The sequence below is a fragment of the Puntigrus tetrazona genome, chromosome 6, assembly GCF_018831695.1.
Source record: "Puntigrus tetrazona isolate hp1 chromosome 6, ASM1883169v1, whole genome shotgun sequence".
NCBI lineage: Eukaryota > Metazoa > Chordata > Actinopteri > Cypriniformes > Cyprinidae > Puntigrus > Puntigrus tetrazona.
The window spans coordinates 18227862-18246297 of record NC_056704.1 but is presented as its reverse complement, the minus strand read 5'-3'; the positions used below and the strand labels follow the sequence as shown (position 1 = coordinate 18246297).

The window sequence follows — 18436 nt, the reverse complement described above, 5'->3', positions numbered from 1 at the left end:
TTGCTTCACTAGCTAAAAACTGGTCTCAGATTTGTTTATTGATTTACCTGTTCATCCATTGAACTAACTGCTCATCCTGCTCTCTCTTAAACAGGTCATGACTCTCATGAAGTGTGTTCATGTTCTCATGGTCTGCCATGAGCTCACGGATTTTCTTTGCCACCTAGTGGAAAAAAAAACACCAAAAATTCACAGAACATAAATATAAAATCTCTCCATTAAGTAAGAGATTCTCTAAATTCCAACCAATATCAGAAGCCCTACCTCATCCAGGAAAGGGCGAGGCAAAGGAGTCCTTTTGTCTAGAGCCACTAACACTCTAGATGCGGTACAATAACGGCGGAACCATGCCCATTTGTGTGTCTCAGCACAGCATGGAAGAGTGTCCAACTCCAAATCACATGCAAGTGCCACCAACACCTTCACAGGACAAGAAAAATATATATTTTTGGAAAACTCATGTGGCACATCTTACCATGTCCATTTGTTATGGACACAAACATACCTTGAAGAAAGGACTGTGGAGCAGCTGTTTGCCACCTCTGACTATGGGTTCCTCATACTCATACTGTCTCTGTAAAGCCTCAGGAAGTCCTTTCACCAGAGCGGCTAGTGCACTTCCTGTAAAACTCTACACAACATTCAAGACAAGTTAAGGTAATTATACAATGAATAAATAGATTAATGAAATCATAGAGCGTTGTCTAACCATAGAGCGAGCCTCTCCATCATTGTCTCCTAAGAGGCGGTTGATGTTTATGGATTGGCCGTATTCAGTGGTTAGGAGCTTGCGTAGCCTCTGCAGGGCCCACATGCGATGCCCAGCCGCTGAACAAGCACAGAGACAAAGACACAGTAGAATATTGATTATAAAACTTACATTTGAGATTTCATGTATCAAATACCTTTTTTGCTAAAAGCCCAAGACACTTAGACAGGCAACTAAATATTTCACATCTATAATAACCTCAAAACATGGACTAGTATTAATTATAATAAATAATTAAACATTTATATTTATAATAAATACAGTTATAAGTAATTTACAATATATTATAATATATTACATTACACTGTATTATAATCTATTAAATTATATTACACTATATTATAATAGAATACAATGATTCTTCCCTTACCCAAGGCACTGAGCTGGGCACAAGCAGCAAGTGAGGCTGCCAACCTTGGCACAATGCTGCGGTTTGAAGCAAAGTTGAGGCGAAAGTCTAGCAGACATGTTACTAGATCCATCGAAGGGCAGGACAAAATGCAGCGGTCTGACAGGAGGTCTTTAGGACCTGCAGGCAATTTAATTATAAGGTCAAGCACTTCAGAATATCATGTTGCGTATGAAGTATGTACAATGCAGTGATGTACCAGCAGCAGGCATGATGGGATAAACAGTAAAGCGCCAGCCCCAGCCGTTAACGGAGCCATCGCTGGTGAACTTCCATTTCAGCTCATCTCCTGGAATCCTCAATTCACTGGACCAGTCAGACCATTCACGACCTAAAGGGGTGGGGACAAGTAAGGTCATGTGGCCAATGATCAAACAACTTGAATAATGTTAAATAGAAAAAGGAAAAAGAATGTGACCTGATCGAACAGACACGATCCTGTTGGCTCCGTCCATGATGGTAAGAGGGTCATGTCTCCTTTCCGTTGAACACTGGCGATCAAACTCCACCCTCAAACCTTCCGCACCTATAGTAATCACATGCAAGATACAATTTTAATGTCAGGTTAATTAAAAAATAACACTTTTTTTATATACAATCTAAACAAATTATGAGTAGCATGACTACAATAACTGCCAAAGTTTAGGGATTTGTCAAAAATAAAAATAATGATGCTTTGGCAAGCTCCAGCAATGTGGTTGTTACGGCTGCTGAGATGCTAAATAAACAGAAAAACACAAGGTGACCTGGTATTTTCACAGTTCCGCTGGTGGAAGTGTCATCAGTGTATGGGTGACTGCTCTCCACCACCACAGGCTGCGATGACAGTCGTCCACTTTGAGAGTCAGTGGCCACGTCCTCTAACTCAGTCACACACAACTCCAGCAGCATATCTGCCACCTGTGTGCCAACAAACACATGTAGATATGAGTACACAAATTTCAAAGATAAAATGATAGCAATTTAATAAAAACAAAAAAACAAAATTTACCTGTGGGAAGGCTGTACCCATGCCAGACAGCACAGCAGACAGCACTTCCTTGCCTTTATCACCTGAGCGCAGAGACACAGCCAGTTTTAACAGGTCTACCAACACACGCGTGTCATCGGGAACCAGCAGACTGGTGAACTCATCCAGATACTGTGGCTCTGGGCCCACCGTTTTGCTCTGGCTCTCAGAGTCCTGTACCAATAAATCAAACCAGGCCACTGTAAATATCACTTCAGTTTATACAAGGGATTGAAGCAAAGTCAACATACAAATGGAATCCTTTTTAAACAGGCTTAAAAAGCATGCATTTCATTTTAATGATCTGGAACAAACATCTCTAAATTATAATTAACCAGAACATTTCTATGACTGGCAGGCTAGAATTCACTTGGGCCATTCTGTTATTTTTCCTCTAATGCACAAAGATTTGTATACATTTATATTAACAGTAATCAAAAAATTTAAACTACACAAATAAATACTAGACAATACCTTCTAGCAAACAAAACAAATGAGAGACAAATTATATTACAGCATGTTAAAGAATTTTAAAAGTGATTTAAAACAAATATTTAAAAAATTGATGCCACCACAAACAAACTAAATTATTTACAAAACTTTTAAAAATAAAATAAATTAATTGATAAATCAAATCAATTCAATCTTTGTTGTTTCAATTCATTAAACAACTGCATGAAACAAAGCATGAGTGACTGACCTCTTTGGTTTTGGTCATGGTCTCAGCAATAATGCTGGCAGCACCAGGGTCATCGGTGACTGGGATAAAGGGCCGAGATGAAGCAGAGGCAGCGGAAGGGGTCACTGCTGAAGAAGGGGTAGTGGCATCCTCAGATGTGGTCACCTAGACAACACAGTACCATATGACAGAACAAGCTAATAAATAGACAGCATGTACTGTTGTTTTGGATATATGGTGCAGAATATCAACTACTGAAAACAAACACCAATACATTTACAGCAAATGTGAAGACAGTCATGTATAGGCAGCACTCCTCACCTCTCCTCGTTTGCTGTCCATCCATGGATGTGGACTAACCCTCTCCTCTGTTTCTGAGGGCAGTGCTGGTCCATCTGCCTCACAGGGGCTGGATGCTGATGAACAATCTGACGGGGGCACCGGAGAGCTGGAGGGACACTCCAGAGGCATCATAGAGGCAGGCATCAATGCTCCCACCACTGCATCCCTGCGTGCGAAATGAGAGTAATTAAGTGATGCCAGAGCATTTATTTTATCTTATGGAGCGGAAAACAATCAATCTGCAATGCAGAGTAGTAGTAGTAGTAGATCTAATACTCTAAATGTATTCTTAAGGTCATACCTGGCATACATGATCTGCAGGGCAGAGAGCACATGGGACAGGGCCTGCTGTTTGGCCAAATTACCATCCAGAGAGAGCAAGATCTTTGCCAGAGATGGCCTGTTGGGCTTCACACTGCTCACGCCATTCAGCTTATTACTTAGTAAAGATGGGTCACTGTCTGATGGTACACCTACAAAAAAAAAAAAAAAAAACACCAGCGATACTTTAACTTTAAGCAACAGGCACACAACAACAAAAAAAAAGAAATGGAGACTATGTGGAAATTACCAAGGTAAGAGGCTCCCAGAGAGTCTCGAGCTGTCTGGAAAAGGACAGGTTCATGGACAGAGGGCGTAGTGACATCTACGGTGGTCCAGGCAACGCTGTGAGAGGAGCCGCAGGCCACACGGGTAATCTTCTGCCCCTCTAGACCCTGCACCAGCGTAGGCTTTCTGTTGACTGTGGTTGTGCCATTCCCTTGCTGCCCATGGTCATTATCCCCCCACGCGTACACCTACATGAAACAACACTTCATCTTACACCAGTACAAAAGTGATTTATCAAGTTGTGTTTACCATGCACCACGAGCTGTTTAAAATGTACCAAAATAAAAAAGTAGAAGGAAGGTCACCAAGCAGCTAAATGTAAAAAACAACAATACTGTAGCCTACCTGACCAGTGTCTGTGACAGCCAGGCAGTGCAGGGCCCCTACAGCCACATGAACTATCTTCTTTCCTCTCAGTCCTTCAACCATCTGGGGTTTTCGCACATGAACGTCTGTGCCATGACCCAGTCGGAAATAATCCCCCTTACCCCTGCACAATGCAATAGCAGCATGTTCAATAGCTTCATTTTTAAGACTCAATCATGAATTGAAATGTTAATTTCATTTTAAACAATAAACACAGATCTAAATCTCTTGTAATATTCTTACCAGGTCCAGACAACTCCAGATTTAGTGAGGGCAAGGGAAAATTGAGCTCCACATTCAATCTGACAGACCCCCTGCCCATTCAAACGCTCTATGTTTTGAGGAATGTTACACCCTTCACTTCCGCCACGGCCCAGCTTTCCAAAGTCTCCATCTCCCCAAGAGAACACCAGTCCTAATGAACATATAAAAACACATTCATATGCCTGAACTAAACAAAACTAAACAGAACCAAACAAAACCAAGCAAAACCAAAAGAAACAAAAACACAACAAAAGAACCTATAATATATATCCACAAAATAAAAAGCAGGATTATACCTTCATCAGTAAGGGCAAGGGTCTGGGCATCTCGACTTCCACAAGCCACCTGAACAACACGATGGCCTAAAAGCACCTTGACCTGCAAACCACACACAGATAAGTTTGATCCAGTGCAATATGGAACAGACACACACCCACACACACACATACAAACCCCTATTGAATTTACTGCACAATGAAAATAAGCAATTTTAACCTTATTGCAATTCCTCTGTTCTAAACTGCAGGGTTGACATTTTTTGTCAGAGAGCTCTGAGTTTAATGATATACTGTAGGTAAATTGAATACCAGTTTGGGTCTGAGCTGAGTAGTGTTGTCTCCATGGCCCAGACGGCCATATTCACCAAGACCCCAGCTGTACAGTTCTCCACTTGAGGTGATGGCAGCACTGTGAGAGCTGCCACAGGCAATGTCTCGTATGCGCTTGGTTTTCAATGCCTCAATTAGCCGTGGCTTATCACAGTTCCTGGTGGGGAAAAAAAAATCCCTCTGAAAACTTTCCACATATTCTACATTCCTTTTGGAAGATGTATAAACGACCTACATTCGACTGAAGTGTCCAAGCTTGCCATCATCTCCTTCACCCCAAGAGAATACTTTTCCATCCACAGTCAATGCCATGGCATGCCTACCACCTGAACAAACAGTTTACCCATTTTCAAACTTTACTGTCTGACAACAAATGATGTTTTAAATGAAATGGAAAAAGGGCATACCTGAATGTACAGCAACTTTCTTAACCACATAGTTACTGAGGGCAGATATCTGTCTCGGTATAGGGATGGTCCCACTGGACAGTCCTAAACCAAGTCTTCCGTTAGTGGCCTCTCCACAGGCATATACTTTGCCTTCAGCAGTCACTGAAGATTAAAAAAAATAAAATAAAAATGTAATAGTGTAATGCAATACTTTGGTACCTAACTGCAAAATAATAAGCATCCATCGCTAACAAAACAGTAATTTTAGCATTTAAAAAAAAACAAAAAAAAACAACAACTTAGAAAGTGCATTGGTCTCTTATACCATATTGCTGCAGCTGCTACTTTGCAAAAACAAAATTATATACACAAAGCCATGCATTACAGTCATTTTTACTACCTTGCATCATACACCCAGGGTTAGAAATTAAATTTCATAGACCACTTAACTGGTGGTGCAATCAATGTAATGCATAGTATAGAGCAGCAAAAGCATAAAGGGCTTTTATAGTTTTTTTTTTTTTTTTTTTTTTTGTAACTCACCAGCAAAAAGACTTTTGGAGCCTCCAGCCACCTGCACTACATTCAGAGCAGACAGGGTCTCTGAGAATGATGGGACTTTGATCTGAGAGAGAAAACAAGACACTAAAATTTGCCATTGCCACATGAAAGTTACGCCATCTTATAATCAACAAGTCTATAGAAAATGTAATTGTATATTCAATAACATTTAAAAAAATCCTAAATTCAAATGCGTTAAATGTGTTTTTTACACATTACTGACCTTAGACCCCTTAAGTCCACCAAGTTGGTCTTTATCATTGAGACCCCAGACAAAGACTTTGGTTCTGATGGTGGCAGCAGACTCCAGCCCCGAAGATCTCTTTCGAGTCAGACTGCAAAAGGAAATAGAAAAAAAAACAACAAAAAACTAAACATACCAGTTCATATTTTTCTGCTTTACCAAACCCACCAAAATACCCACCTTCCAGTTGCCGTCTTCTCATCCTCCTCTTCCTCATTGTCGGACGCCAGGAAAGGCACAGTAGCCAGATCTTCATCCTCCGCACGAACACGCCCCGCAATACTCAATCCGTGGATCTTACAGTCAATCCCTGAACTCCGGCACTGTTTTATTGCAATCTCAATGTACCTGTGATACTGAACACACAAATACAAAAGTGCTAATCATACCTAAACAAAAAATAAATAAATAAATAAAACTCTAATACTTAAGGAGAGTGTTCTGGAGCCAAATTCAAACCGACCTCTGTGCAGTCACTCAGCAGAGAGACAGCGGTGTCTGTCGGATTGATGTTAATGGCCTTCAACTCGATCAAATTGTTGAGAGAGCTTCCACCTGAAAAACAGTTCATCAGGTAACCCATAAAAAGTTTTACTATGAATTTCCTGAAAGTCTTCATTGTTCCTTACCCGATACCACCACCAGTGAAGGCATGTAGCTGCTGTCAGCTGGATCTACAATCATTTTCAGTCTGTGGACCAGGATGTCTGGGAAAAGCTCCAACCTAATCCAGTGCTATTGAAAACAAAAAACATAGCATAGATTTTTCCCTCCCGTTTTTTGTAACATTAGAAATGTCACTTTTAATCAATTTAATGCACGAGTATATACATAAAATATCTTACTGACCTCAAGTGTTTGAACGGTAGTGTATGCCTATAATTAGACTGACCTTTCCCTGAGAGCCTGAGGACTGCCAGCATTGCTCTCCACAGTCTATGAGCCGAGACGCCTGGTTAACAGAAGATGAAACACTGAGGTTCTTCACCACTCTGGACCACTCATCAATCAGCATGCCACGTTGACTGTTGTGATGCCTCTTTAGCTGCTTTCCTGAACGCCCACTGAAGGTGGGTGACTGACCTAAAGAGAAATAATTAGGTTACACTGCTGTAACGGTAAATGAAATAAAGTAGCTATTGGACAACACATGGACAACTATTTTCCCAGACCTGGTTCATTTATACGTCCAAATGAATGTCTAGGATTATGTTTTCGGGTCTTGAAGCAGCTTTCGCAGAAGTCAAAGTCATCACAGCTCCGACACTTAAACCTGGGGCCATTTATAGGGAACATCTGACACCCGTCACACCTAAGAAAAGTATAGAAACAATATCATTTTATTTAGTTTATTTATTTGTTTATTGTGAAGAAGTGACATCCACATTACTCGATTTACCTGACACCAGGATGTACACTGGGAACAAGTTCCATCTCTGACAGCAGCCCAGTCCAGTGTGACTGCTGAGGAAAGTCCACGATCACATCTTTTCCATTGGCACTAAAAGCTGGACACAAATGTTACATATTTACGCAGGAGGATCAAACCCATGAAAAGAAAGCCCTGTGCTACAAGTTTAAGACAAACAGCAAAACATAAAAATATAGTTAAACCAAAACTAATATATAGCTATACTGTAATTAGATATTTAGATATTTATATAACTTACACTACACATAAATAAACTTACATTTTTCTGAAATACATATATGTATATGAAAAACATAGGACACATTTTGTGAACAAACACTTATTTTGGATGTGATTACTCAAAATTAAGACACATACAGAATATATTTTTGAAAATATGTAAACATTTATATTCATATAATTTTTTTATATATATTTCATATTTATATTTCATATATAAACATTTTTCTGAAAGGTATACATGCGTATGTGCCTATTTATATATACATAAATATACACAGTATAGACACACGTAAACTTTCATTTTGGATGCGGTCGTTTCACAGCACTAGTTTCAACTTGTTAAACAATGTTTTACCTTTGACAACACCCACACTCCTGTGAGTGACAGATCCCCATTTGTACTTTGGCGTTGTGACCGAGGGCTTCACTCGCACTTTATCACCTATCTTTATATGAGATGGAGAACTCTGGGGAGGAAACCCTGGATAAGAGAATAACATTTATGTAGTTTAAACAAAATACGGTTCATAAAATTCTAAACACAAATGCACTACAATAAAAACAAAAATAAATGACTGATACAATACAGATGCAATTAAAACTTCGCTTAATATAAGAGCAGAACATTAAGAGGATTTACCCAGTAGCTCAGTGTGTATGTAACGGACCCAATAAGTTCCTCCTTTTTGCTGCCAGTCACACTGCACATTCAGATCATGCAGGCCGTCTCTGTCCAGCTTGATCACTTTCCCCACGTCTCCCTCATATACTTCCTCATACGTTCTGCAGCACCGTACCATCATGCCCACCTGCGACACACAGACCTCTGTTCAGCGCGTCTCATCCACTACCACCCAAAAACAGCAAATAAACAAGCGTAGCTCCTTACCTGAATGTTCTCTCTTACATATACAGCGTAATCATCGTTGCTCTGAAAATCTGACCTCTTTTTAAAAGTCTGACTCTCAGTCACCACAACCCCAGGAGGCTGACATGCAAGAGAAAGAGCGTTTGTTATGCATTTAATGACTACAAGTGAATCTGCACCTCATATCTGGTGGATCATTGTATGTATGTGTAATTATATGCACCACAGGAAAGGCTGGCTCGGGCTCCTCTAGCTCTTCAAGCACCTCTTCATCAGAGTATTCATCTGAAACAGTATCTGCATCTGACAGATCTGTAATATGAACGTCTGGATGGTCCAACAACCAGCCCACCAATGCCTCTACACCTAAAACACAGACATCAGTCAGTTGCTAGCAAAAATGCTTAATGTAAAAAATGGAAAACAATGTGGCACAAATGACCATGGTATTACTAAAGTTACCTTGTATCAATGGTACTTTTTTTTTTTTATAAAAAGGTAGGAACTTTGAGTACTCATGCATGAAGTACAGACTGAATTCAATTTAACATTTCATACACTTAAGCTAGTGGTGCGGTACCTGGCACTCCAGAAGCACCTGTGGTTCCAGACAGCGATTTAAGGGCAAATTCAATGTTTTTCCTTTGAAAGCCCATCTCCATCAGCTGCAGGACGATGGGAGCAGGGGGCACAGGTGAAGTCTTGTGTTTCTTCTGCTTGGGCGGGCGCATATGTTGCACAGTGACCGGTGTGGTGGCCTCGCTGGAGCTGCTGTCCTCAAACAGGGGGGAGGATGGGTGTGTGGATTCAACGGCCAGGTACTGACACACTGCCAGAGCTGCCGCCTAAACACACATACCGGCACAAAGGCATTTGAAATACAGGGAGGAGAAGGAAAAAAATAAAACAAAAAAAAAATGAAAGAACTGGGTGATGTAACATCTGAGCTGGTAACTGAAAGGATTTAAGATCATAATAACAAAAGTTCTATCAACAGCATCTGAGGAATAATGTTGACTGCCATAGAAAAATTATATAAAATGAGATGAAAAATATGATAATAATTATGGAGTTTTTTTTTTTATATATATTTTTTAATAAGTAGTTTTTTTTAAGCATTTAAAAAGATTTCTATGCTCATTGCATTTTATTGGCTTAAAATTAAAAACAGTAAGACAGTGAAACATTAAATTTAAAATAAGTGTTTTTATTCCATTTAACATTTTAAAATGACATTCAATCATATGATGGCAAAGCTGAATTTTCAACAGCCATTATTATATCTTCAGTGTCATAATTCTTTAGAAATCATTTTGTCGTTTAAGTTTTGACTGTAACTTTTGATAAAAAACAAACAAACAAAAAAACACATACATACAAACATATACATATTACTGAACCCAAACATTTGAATAGAAATGCAAATTATACAAATACAAAATATTTAAAGGCAATGTTTGCATACATATATTCATTTAAATTATATTACAACAAAAATTACAGATAGAGCTATAATTTAAGCATTTGGGTCAATGTGCTGGATTGTTGGCCATTAAATTTGCTATAGGTAAGATGAAATGTTAAAGAAGTATAAATATGGTCTCTGACCTCCAGCTCCTGGCGATGGAATATAGCTTTGATGGGGGATGGCTGAGTGGATGCTGACAGCAGCTGCTGGAGGAGGATGAGGGGAGGCTGAGGACCCTCAGGAGACAAATCTCCCACATCAGGAGATGACGCGCACTGATCCTCTGAACATAAACCACACAAAATCATAAGCACATTACAAAATTCTGAGAGAAGACACCATATTTAAAAGCACCAAAAAAAGGTAATACTTTATTTAAATAGCCCACTTTAGACATTCTACTAACATTAAGTAACTTAATAGTATGGTCCATAATATAAAACATACTGACTATGAGAAACTTTGCAAGTATATGTCAAATTATTCTACTAACCGTAAACTTACCCTAACAGTCTACTCTGAGAATTAGTAGTCATGTAGCTGCAAATTAATGAAAATTATCTGACATGTAGTTACAAAGTTAATTCTAGTTAGTAGAATGTCTGAATCAAAATAAAGTGTTAGCAAAAAAAAAATAATTATATGCACATTTGTCCACCAGAGGGTAGTGATGCTATACAACTAAAGAAGATTCAGTCCTTCCCAGTGCATTATATAGTTAACAGATATAATCATAATTTCTGGTTGTTGTTTGAGCTGTCAGAAAATGCAGAAAATTGCGTTCAATATTACAGGCGATTCATTTGCTGAATGTAATATTGCCTAGCTTGTCAGTGATCTATGGCTCTGTGTATTAGCTGCTCACTCCGTCTGAAAACAAGCTGATGGAGTTTTAACACTAATCAAAGACCCAAAACCAGATGCGCTCATGAATGTATCAGACAATTTTTTGCCCAGCCCTAGATCAAAGGTGACATTCTGGTCTCACCTGTAGGATTGGGGCTCACATCTATGACAGCTGGCTGAGAAAGGATCTGTCGGAGTTTATCCTGGTGGGAGAGCAGAGCACGTGCTGCCTTCAGGACGTACAGTCTGAGCTGCTGACACCGCAACAAATGCACATCCACCTGATCCGCTGCGACGACAAACACAAATATTTTTTAGCATACGTAGATTAGTGTTGAACAGATGTTTTTGCTTGAACAGCTGCGTGAAGAATTTCTTCCCTCATCACATCACCAAAATTGTATTTGATTTGCGATTTCAGAATGTGGCATACTCGTTAGTCCTCTGCTGAGGGATTTCTTCATGCGTTGTTTCTCCAGCTTGCTTCCTGCCAAGTTGACTAGCTGGGCCCACACTGTCAGCATGGGATCGGTAAAGGGCAGGTTCTGAACACTGAATGGAACCATATGAAGCTGAAAAGATATCCAGACAGACAGAAAATAAGCAAAAATATCAACAGACTGTGTCTAAAAAAAAAAAAATGTTTGTCTTTAGTGTTTGAAAGTAGTTCTCTTATGGCTCGTTTACACTTAGCGATCATGTCCATTTTCAAATGTCAGAAAATTTGAACGGTACCAAAATAGCGAACCGTAAGGTGTTGTAACACTTTTTGTTACTCTTACATAAAAGGCTTATTATGGAAGCTACGATTTGATCCGGAACACCCTAATCCAGCTTGTACTTCCACTGCCATCGGTACCCTTACTTAATAAGTGTGGTGTATGAGGCATAGCGATCGATGATAAAGTGTGACAATAAGCACAACTCTGCTCTTTTCGTCAGTTTTAATGAACAATAATAGCCATTATAAAAGTATAAGAGGCTTAAGATAATAAAAGACATAAAATAAAGACAAGAGCAAACAAAGTCAGCTCTGTATTATGGTCAAGTTCTAAATAAATACATAAAAAGTTAATATATGACACTTTGCCCAGCCAAAACTATATCACCAAGAACAAACACCACTGTAGCAGACTACAAAGGCCTGTTAAATATAACTTTACGCAAAACGAATTGTATCTCATGTTTAATCACTACGGAGACGCCAGCGGCAAATGTTGGAGGGACTAGCTGAGTTTGAGGCTGCTCTGAGCGGATACACAAACACAGAGAGCCCGGCGATCGCCTGGAGCTACAACATCAGCATATCAAATAGTTTAAGAGTTTTTCATGTGAGAATGTAACTGTTCTGTGAGAATCAAAACGTTTATTTGTAAAGATAGCGCCTATTTGAAAGTTTGCTATGCCGATTTCAGCTCTGGGCGCTCAATGTTTATGTATCTGCTCAGATACATATGCTTAACTTTATAAATACTCATTTTAAACTTTACCATACTTTGTAACATATTTGCTTTCGTCTTTATTTCCTCTTTAGCCTCTTATATAAAAATGCATCCTTGCTGAATAAAGGTATAATTTATTTATTTATAAATGGCCTAAATGATTTGAGCAGTGGTATAGTTACAAGTATAGTAATATACATACAATAGACAACAGAAAACAGTAGAATACTGATTCCCCAATTCAACATGCTCAACTCTGGAAGTAATGCTGTGTGTTGGTGCATATGTACCGGTTTGAGCTGACTGAGCAGGCAGACTTTGCAGTTCCTCATCTCATGAAATTGAACAGTGATTCGTCCTTTAGGTGTTATGCGAGTCACAGTGCCCTCCCCATATTCCTCATGAACCACAGGCCCTCCCAGACGCAGACGGTCATCAATCCCACCAATGACTGCCAAAACTGCCATGAGACTGCCCACCGCCGGGGCTTCCGCATTGGGAAGGTAATCTTCAAGAACAGCCTGTCGAAAAAAAAACAATGTAGAAAATGTACAAATTTAATTATCATCTAATCAGGGCTCAAAACCTGTTACCTCTACATGTTACTTCTAGTAAAATACTTTATTTTACAACACTAATATTAGTTGGCTAATAATATCAAAATTGGATTTGTACCGCTTCAATGTGTCTGCCTGCCATGACGTCACTGATACCACTGAGCTGGGAGTTAATGTATTCATTAACAAGCCCATTCCATTGGCCGAGGGAGTGAAGTGTACGCAGTACAGCCACAATCTCCTCTGCTAGGGTACTGCTGTGAGTGGCTGTCAGAGAAGCTTGAGGACGAGACTTTCTCCTACGCATCAAACCTTCTATAATGCACAAAACGTGATGTTAAAGTGGCATTCTGAGATCACATTCTCACTGCGTTTTCTTTATGTAGTACAAATGCTGGAGTTAATAAATGCACCGTACCCCTGAGGAGGGGCAGATCTGAGGAACAAGTGCTGAGCAAGCTGCCGAGGAACCCAAAGAGTTTCTCCACCAGAAACTTCATATCCTGCGAGCGGTCCATCTTATCCCAGGAGGGTAAAACAACCTGTAAAAGCCGCAGGGCAAGAATCTGCCAAGGAATGAGGAAAGATGGATAAAAATGTAGAACTAAATTCACTCATTTTAACCTTGTCATGCTCATAAAAGGTTTTTAAAATGACTATTATACAGTGATGAGACAAGGAAAGCTACCTTCTTGGTAAATTCAGTCAGAACTAATAAGGCGTAAATGAAACTAGTTGGCACCTGTCTCTGTAGCGTGACTGCAGTGAAGGACTGGTGGCCCTCCACGATGCGTATGAGCAGATTGATCCAGGCAGAAGAGCTCAGAGTACTGCACATCTGGGGCATGAGAGCTATACTACGAATAAATCCCAGCGTGCACCAGCTCCTGTGCTGCTCGCGGGACACCAGCTTGTGAGATGAGCAACCTAAAAAAGAAAGAGAGGAATGTGGTTCAAATATGATTTTATTACAATACATAATTACATTTTTTTTTTTAACAAACTCTGGGCTGTTACCAGTTTTGTCATTGGCTCCACTCTCCACCAGTATCCTGAGAAGACCGCATAAAGTGCTAATAGCGTCAACCTGCATCACCTCAGCGTGAATGCCAGAAGATAGCGACAGTGTCTTCAACAGATTAACTGTACTGGTCAACATGATTGCAGTTGGGTGAACACTTTTCTCCATCACCTCTCCTTCTGAGACAAAGATGGAGAGGTTGTATAAATTAACATGGCAATTTCAAAGACTGTAAAGCACAAATGCTTGTTCTCTGTAATGACACAAACCTGTGTCGTCCTCCGTGTCAGAGTCTTCTGTGGCTGGTTGGGTGGCAGGTGGCGGCTCGGCCAATTTAAGGTCATACTTGCCTTCTTTGCCCATTCTGTAAGAATTGGTGCTGCTGGTGTCCCACTGGACACGAATCCAGCCATCTTCTCCCAACTCGCCAATCACACGGCCCAGGCCTGGCGGTGGTCCATCCTAACACACACCAAACAGAAACTTGAATAAACAGACTTGACAATGCCTTGTTATCCGCACTTGCAATGCAGGGTGCATGCAAGTGTGTAGAAATGCAAACACAGCAGCTTTAACTTGCCTGATCTCCCCATTTCCAGTCAGGTCCTCTCATCACCCTTGTGCCAATCTTCATCATAGCTGCCAATTCAGGGCCAGAGGCAGGGAGAGGGGTGGGGGCAGCCTCCTTCCTAGACTCCTCGAGAACTGTAGCCGAGCCTCCGTGAGCTACAGAGCTCAGCTCCTCCTCACTACTATCAGAGCTGGGACCTGTGCAATACAATGCCCACGTATTCACGATTTAACACGGTTTAACACATTAAACACTACAGAGAAGAACAATCTGACCCTGTTCAAAAGTCCATCTGACGACACTGTATACAACCAATCTGACAGTTTATATAAAACTGATTTAAGAAGAAAATCAAGAGAAGGTACTGACCAATGAGTCGAAGAACACTCTGGGTGAGGGCGAGGATGCCAGAGTTCAGCAGGAGACTGAGGCTGTTGGCTCCGTGTTTGAGAGTGAGCATGTGGAGCATGGCCAGCAGGAAGCGTGCCTGAGGAATGGTACCCAAACTGGGGCCTGCTGGGTTCTCATTAGTGATGGTCTGCAAAGGCACTGGCTGCACACCTGGAAGAGAAAATTCAATCATTTAAATAATTGGGGACAGTAAGTTTTTTTATTATTATTATTATTATTATTATTATTATCTTTTTATTACTATTATTAAGAAAGGATGCATTATATAGCTAAAAAGAGAATACACATTTATAAGGTGACAGAATGTCCATATTTTAAGTAAATGCTGCTCTTTTGAACTTTGTTTTTAATAAATCCTGAATGAATTATTTCAGTTTCTACAAACAGCGGCAAAACTGTTTCAGCATTGATGATAAAAATGTTAACTGAACACCAAATTGGTGCCAATGACTTAAGGATCATGTAAAACTGAAGACTGCGGAAATGGATGCTGAAAATTTTGTGTTGTCACTACAGTAATAATGAGCATTTTAAAATATATTTAGCTATAAATGTTATTTTAAAATTGTAATAATAATATTTTACTGTATTTGCTATCAAATAAATGATGCCTTGGTGAGCAGAACAGGCTTCTTCCAAACAAAATGGTAACAGTCTTACTGACCCCACATTAAGTAAATGTGTTTTATTATAATCACTGTAATGATTTCACACATACCCAGCTCCTTGAACTTGACGCTGGCCTCCAACAAGATATTGCGGACATTCTGGATGGCCCAGGCATAGAGCTTTCCGAACGTTACCTCCAGCAGCATGCGGTTAAATGGAGGAATGAGATCTACATCCTTTAGGCAGTCAGCCAGGGGCTCCCTATTAAGGCAAAACAGATATTATTGTGAATACAAATACTAAAATAAGCTTCAAAACACAAAAGATTCCACTAAACACACAACATGACTTCCTGCATGAAAATTGCATGAAAATTCCGAACTTGCCCAAAATTGGTCCCTTCAGGTATGACTCTCTGCCAACCACAGAGCATGGCATACTGTACGGAGGGCAGGAGGAAGTTTTTGGATGCCAGCTTCAACATAGTGTCTATACCCTCCAGCCGGACCTCAGCTCGCTCCAACTATAAACAAGTAATATTGTTAGGAGTTAAATACCATCATTTAAAGGTCTATTTTATGCTTAGAGCTACATTTTAACTACCTGTTTAAGAAGGCACTTCCTCATCTTCTCCACATCCAGTGGTTCCTCTTTCAGAGCAAACTCAACAATGGCGCTCATGAGGCTGGACTGAGAGAAGGAGCCCTGAACGCTGTGCTTTAACCAGCGGTACTTCTGAACACTGCCTATGGTGTTTAGTAGAGGCTGCCACTTATCCTGCTACATGATAAAGGAGAAGAAAATGAATAAGGTTGTCAATCAAATAAAAAAAATGTAATAGAATGAAGTGCAAATGATTATACAATTAATTGGATGGTGTCATGTAATTCAAACTTATTAACACAAAGAGACCCTATTAAACCAAAACATCTCACTAAATGTTAATAATTAACTAGTAAGTAAATTGGTTACAAATCGTAAAATAAATTTAACAAAATAAAAAGACAACAATTGTATGCCAAACAAACCAAGAATTTTATTCTGAAACATAAATTAACAGAAAAAGATGCTGCTGAAGGGATGGTATTTAAAGCAACTTTGAAAGGAACTGTCCTGTAGCTGTAATACATGCAGATTAACACCAAGATGTCAGAGTTAGACATGGAAGAGTTATTTATAGACACACATCATAGCTGTGATAATCTCATCAGATCTTACCAAGATATGCATAATTCAATTAAAGAAAGAAAGAAAGAAAGAAGCAAAGAAAGAAAGAAAATGGAGAACAGCAAACCTTTGGGGATTTGACAGTGGTTTGTTTCTTGTCCACAGGGGCAGGACTGATTGGAGCAGGCAGCTCCTCATTGGTCCCTTCCCTCTCCATCTTACCCTCCTCCAAATCAGCTGACTCTGACTTCTTAGGCACTGAGAGAAAAAGCAAAACATGCTAAAATTATAAACTGAGGATCCTTTTACACTGAACTTTTCAATTAACTGTTACACTTGTCACCTCTCTTTTTACGGCGGTCTCTGATCAGTTTCTGTGTGATCCTTTTCCAGCGAGGCTGAGAGCTCAGCAGCTTCAGTTTGGATACAATAGACAGGTCGTTACTGACAGCAGGCCTCAGCTCATTAAAAAGGAAACGCAGCCTTTCGATTACTGGGGCGCACACCTCCTTATAAGAGCGGCCTTGCTCCTGGTGTGTCTATAGCAGAAAAAGATCAGAGAGGAGGGGGTCAAAGAAGTCATCATTACACACCAATCCCATTTACACCTGGCATGACCTTGTATTAAATTGTAAAGCCAAGGTACTAAAGTCTTATTAGTATAAGTACTAATTCTATATTATTTCATCAAAAAATACCAGCTTGAGTGGCATAAATAATATTGCTATGATTTAGCTCACTTTTATCAAAGAACACTTGGCCTGGTACACCATTCGACACACATCAATCACAGATTTAGGGAGGGACCTCTGTTTCCCCTGATCCACACCCAAGGCACATTGATCAACAAGTGAGAGGGCGACATGACCTGCATAGGAAAACAGAAGTTAATTATATTGACAACTACTTCACAGTGCATTTTTACAAAAAAAAAAAAAAAAAAAAAAAAAAAGTGTGTGTGTGTGTGTGTGTGTGTGTGTGTGTGTATAGGGAAACCGATAGCATTCATAAAACAAGCACTTTTTAAGTTACCAAGGTCCTGGTGCTTGAGAAGGCAGCAGAGCAGCAGGCGGCCCACTTCCTCTACAGGATGTTCTGGTGGAAAAGTGATGGGAGTGATGAGATGGTACTGTTTACAGCACCGTTCGATTTGGCATAGAAAGTCCTGCAGCAAATAAGAAAAGATTCAACAATTATACAGTTGACAGTCAACTTCACAGTTAAAATGGGCTTCATAATAAATTATACTAAATAAAGAGATGGTCTATCTCTGTGTGTGACCTTCACAGTGTGGTCCTGGGTGTTGTTGTCAGCGATGGCCTGCAGGAAGGGCTGGGCGTGATCACTCAGGGTGATTCTGCGGCAGTAGAGTTTGGCTTTGTCTGGTGTGGTGGTCCCAGGAGAGCTGCAGTGGTCCTCATCCTTTTCCTCATTATAATTATAGTGGATCTGACTCGTCTGAAGACCACCAAAGAAAATCGATGACTGGAGCCATTCTGAAAAGTTTAAATGTGATTATTTTATGTTTTTGATATATCACTGAAATGTTTGCAATACTATAAATAAATAAAAA

At 39.9% G+C, this 18436-nt stretch overlaps 1 protein-coding gene across 4 annotated transcripts in view; it reads right to left on the bottom strand.

The window, feature by feature from the left end:
- herc2 (HECT and RLD domain containing E3 ubiquitin protein ligase 2) overlaps nt 1–18436 on the bottom strand; it is a 46294-nt gene that overhangs the window by 8794 nt on the left and 19064 nt on the right. For 2 of the 4 annotated variants that reach the window (XM_043242590.1, XM_043242594.1), the window contains 51 exons: nt 18145–18359; nt 17896–18028; nt 17604–17731; nt 17207–17402; nt 16991–17121; nt 16300–16476; nt 16083–16219; nt 15806–15957; nt 15046–15237; nt 14686–14873; nt 14375–14567; nt 14102–14284; nt 13827–14011; nt 13503–13650; nt 13203–13399; nt 12818–13048; nt 11519–11657; nt 11228–11374; nt 10380–10522; nt 9352–9616; nt 8995–9137; nt 8793–8891; nt 8544–8712; nt 8259–8384; nt 7649–7757; nt 7422–7561; nt 7142–7332; nt 6879–6984; nt 6713–6804; nt 6430–6605; nt 6229–6340; nt 5988–6069; nt 5463–5606; nt 5291–5381; nt 5035–5212; nt 4744–4825; nt 4427–4598; nt 4163–4307; nt 3780–4005; nt 3510–3681; nt 3188–3374; nt 2888–3031; nt 2170–2361; nt 1925–2078; nt 1597–1704; nt 1378–1509; nt 1140–1298; nt 710–828; nt 506–631; nt 265–420; nt 48–163 (listed from right to left, as the gene is read on the bottom strand). In XM_043242590.1, coding sequence (XP_043098525.1) covers nt 48–163; nt 265–420; nt 506–631; nt 710–828; nt 1140–1298; nt 1378–1509; nt 1597–1704; nt 1925–2078; nt 2170–2361; nt 2888–3031; nt 3188–3374; nt 3510–3681; nt 3780–4005; nt 4163–4307; nt 4427–4598; nt 4744–4825; nt 5035–5212; nt 5291–5381; nt 5463–5606; nt 5988–6069; nt 6229–6340; nt 6430–6605; nt 6713–6804; nt 6879–6984; nt 7142–7332; nt 7422–7561; nt 7649–7757; nt 8259–8384; nt 8544–8712; nt 8793–8891; nt 8995–9137; nt 9352–9616; nt 10380–10522; nt 11228–11374; nt 11519–11657; nt 12818–13048; nt 13203–13399; nt 13503–13650; nt 13827–14011; nt 14102–14284; nt 14375–14567; nt 14686–14873; nt 15046–15237; nt 15806–15957; nt 16083–16219; nt 16300–16476; nt 16991–17121; nt 17207–17402; nt 17604–17731; nt 17896–18028; nt 18145–18359 — 7828 coding nt within the window. The remainder of the gene's footprint in view (nt 1–47; nt 164–264; nt 421–505; nt 632–709; nt 829–1139; nt 1299–1377; nt 1510–1596; nt 1705–1924; nt 2079–2169; nt 2362–2887; nt 3032–3187; nt 3375–3509; nt 3682–3779; nt 4006–4162; nt 4308–4426; nt 4599–4743; nt 4826–5034; nt 5213–5290; nt 5382–5462; nt 5607–5987; nt 6070–6228; nt 6341–6429; nt 6606–6712; nt 6805–6878; nt 6985–7141; nt 7333–7421; nt 7562–7648; nt 7758–8258; nt 8385–8543; nt 8713–8792; nt 8892–8994; nt 9138–9351; nt 9617–10379; nt 10523–11227; nt 11375–11518; nt 11658–12817; nt 13049–13202; nt 13400–13502; nt 13651–13826; nt 14012–14101; nt 14285–14374; nt 14568–14685; nt 14874–15045; nt 15238–15805; nt 15958–16082; nt 16220–16299; nt 16477–16990; nt 17122–17206; nt 17403–17603; nt 17732–17895; nt 18029–18144; nt 18360–18436) is intronic. The other 2 variants (XM_043242593.1, XM_043242591.1) reach the window with 2 other exon arrangements.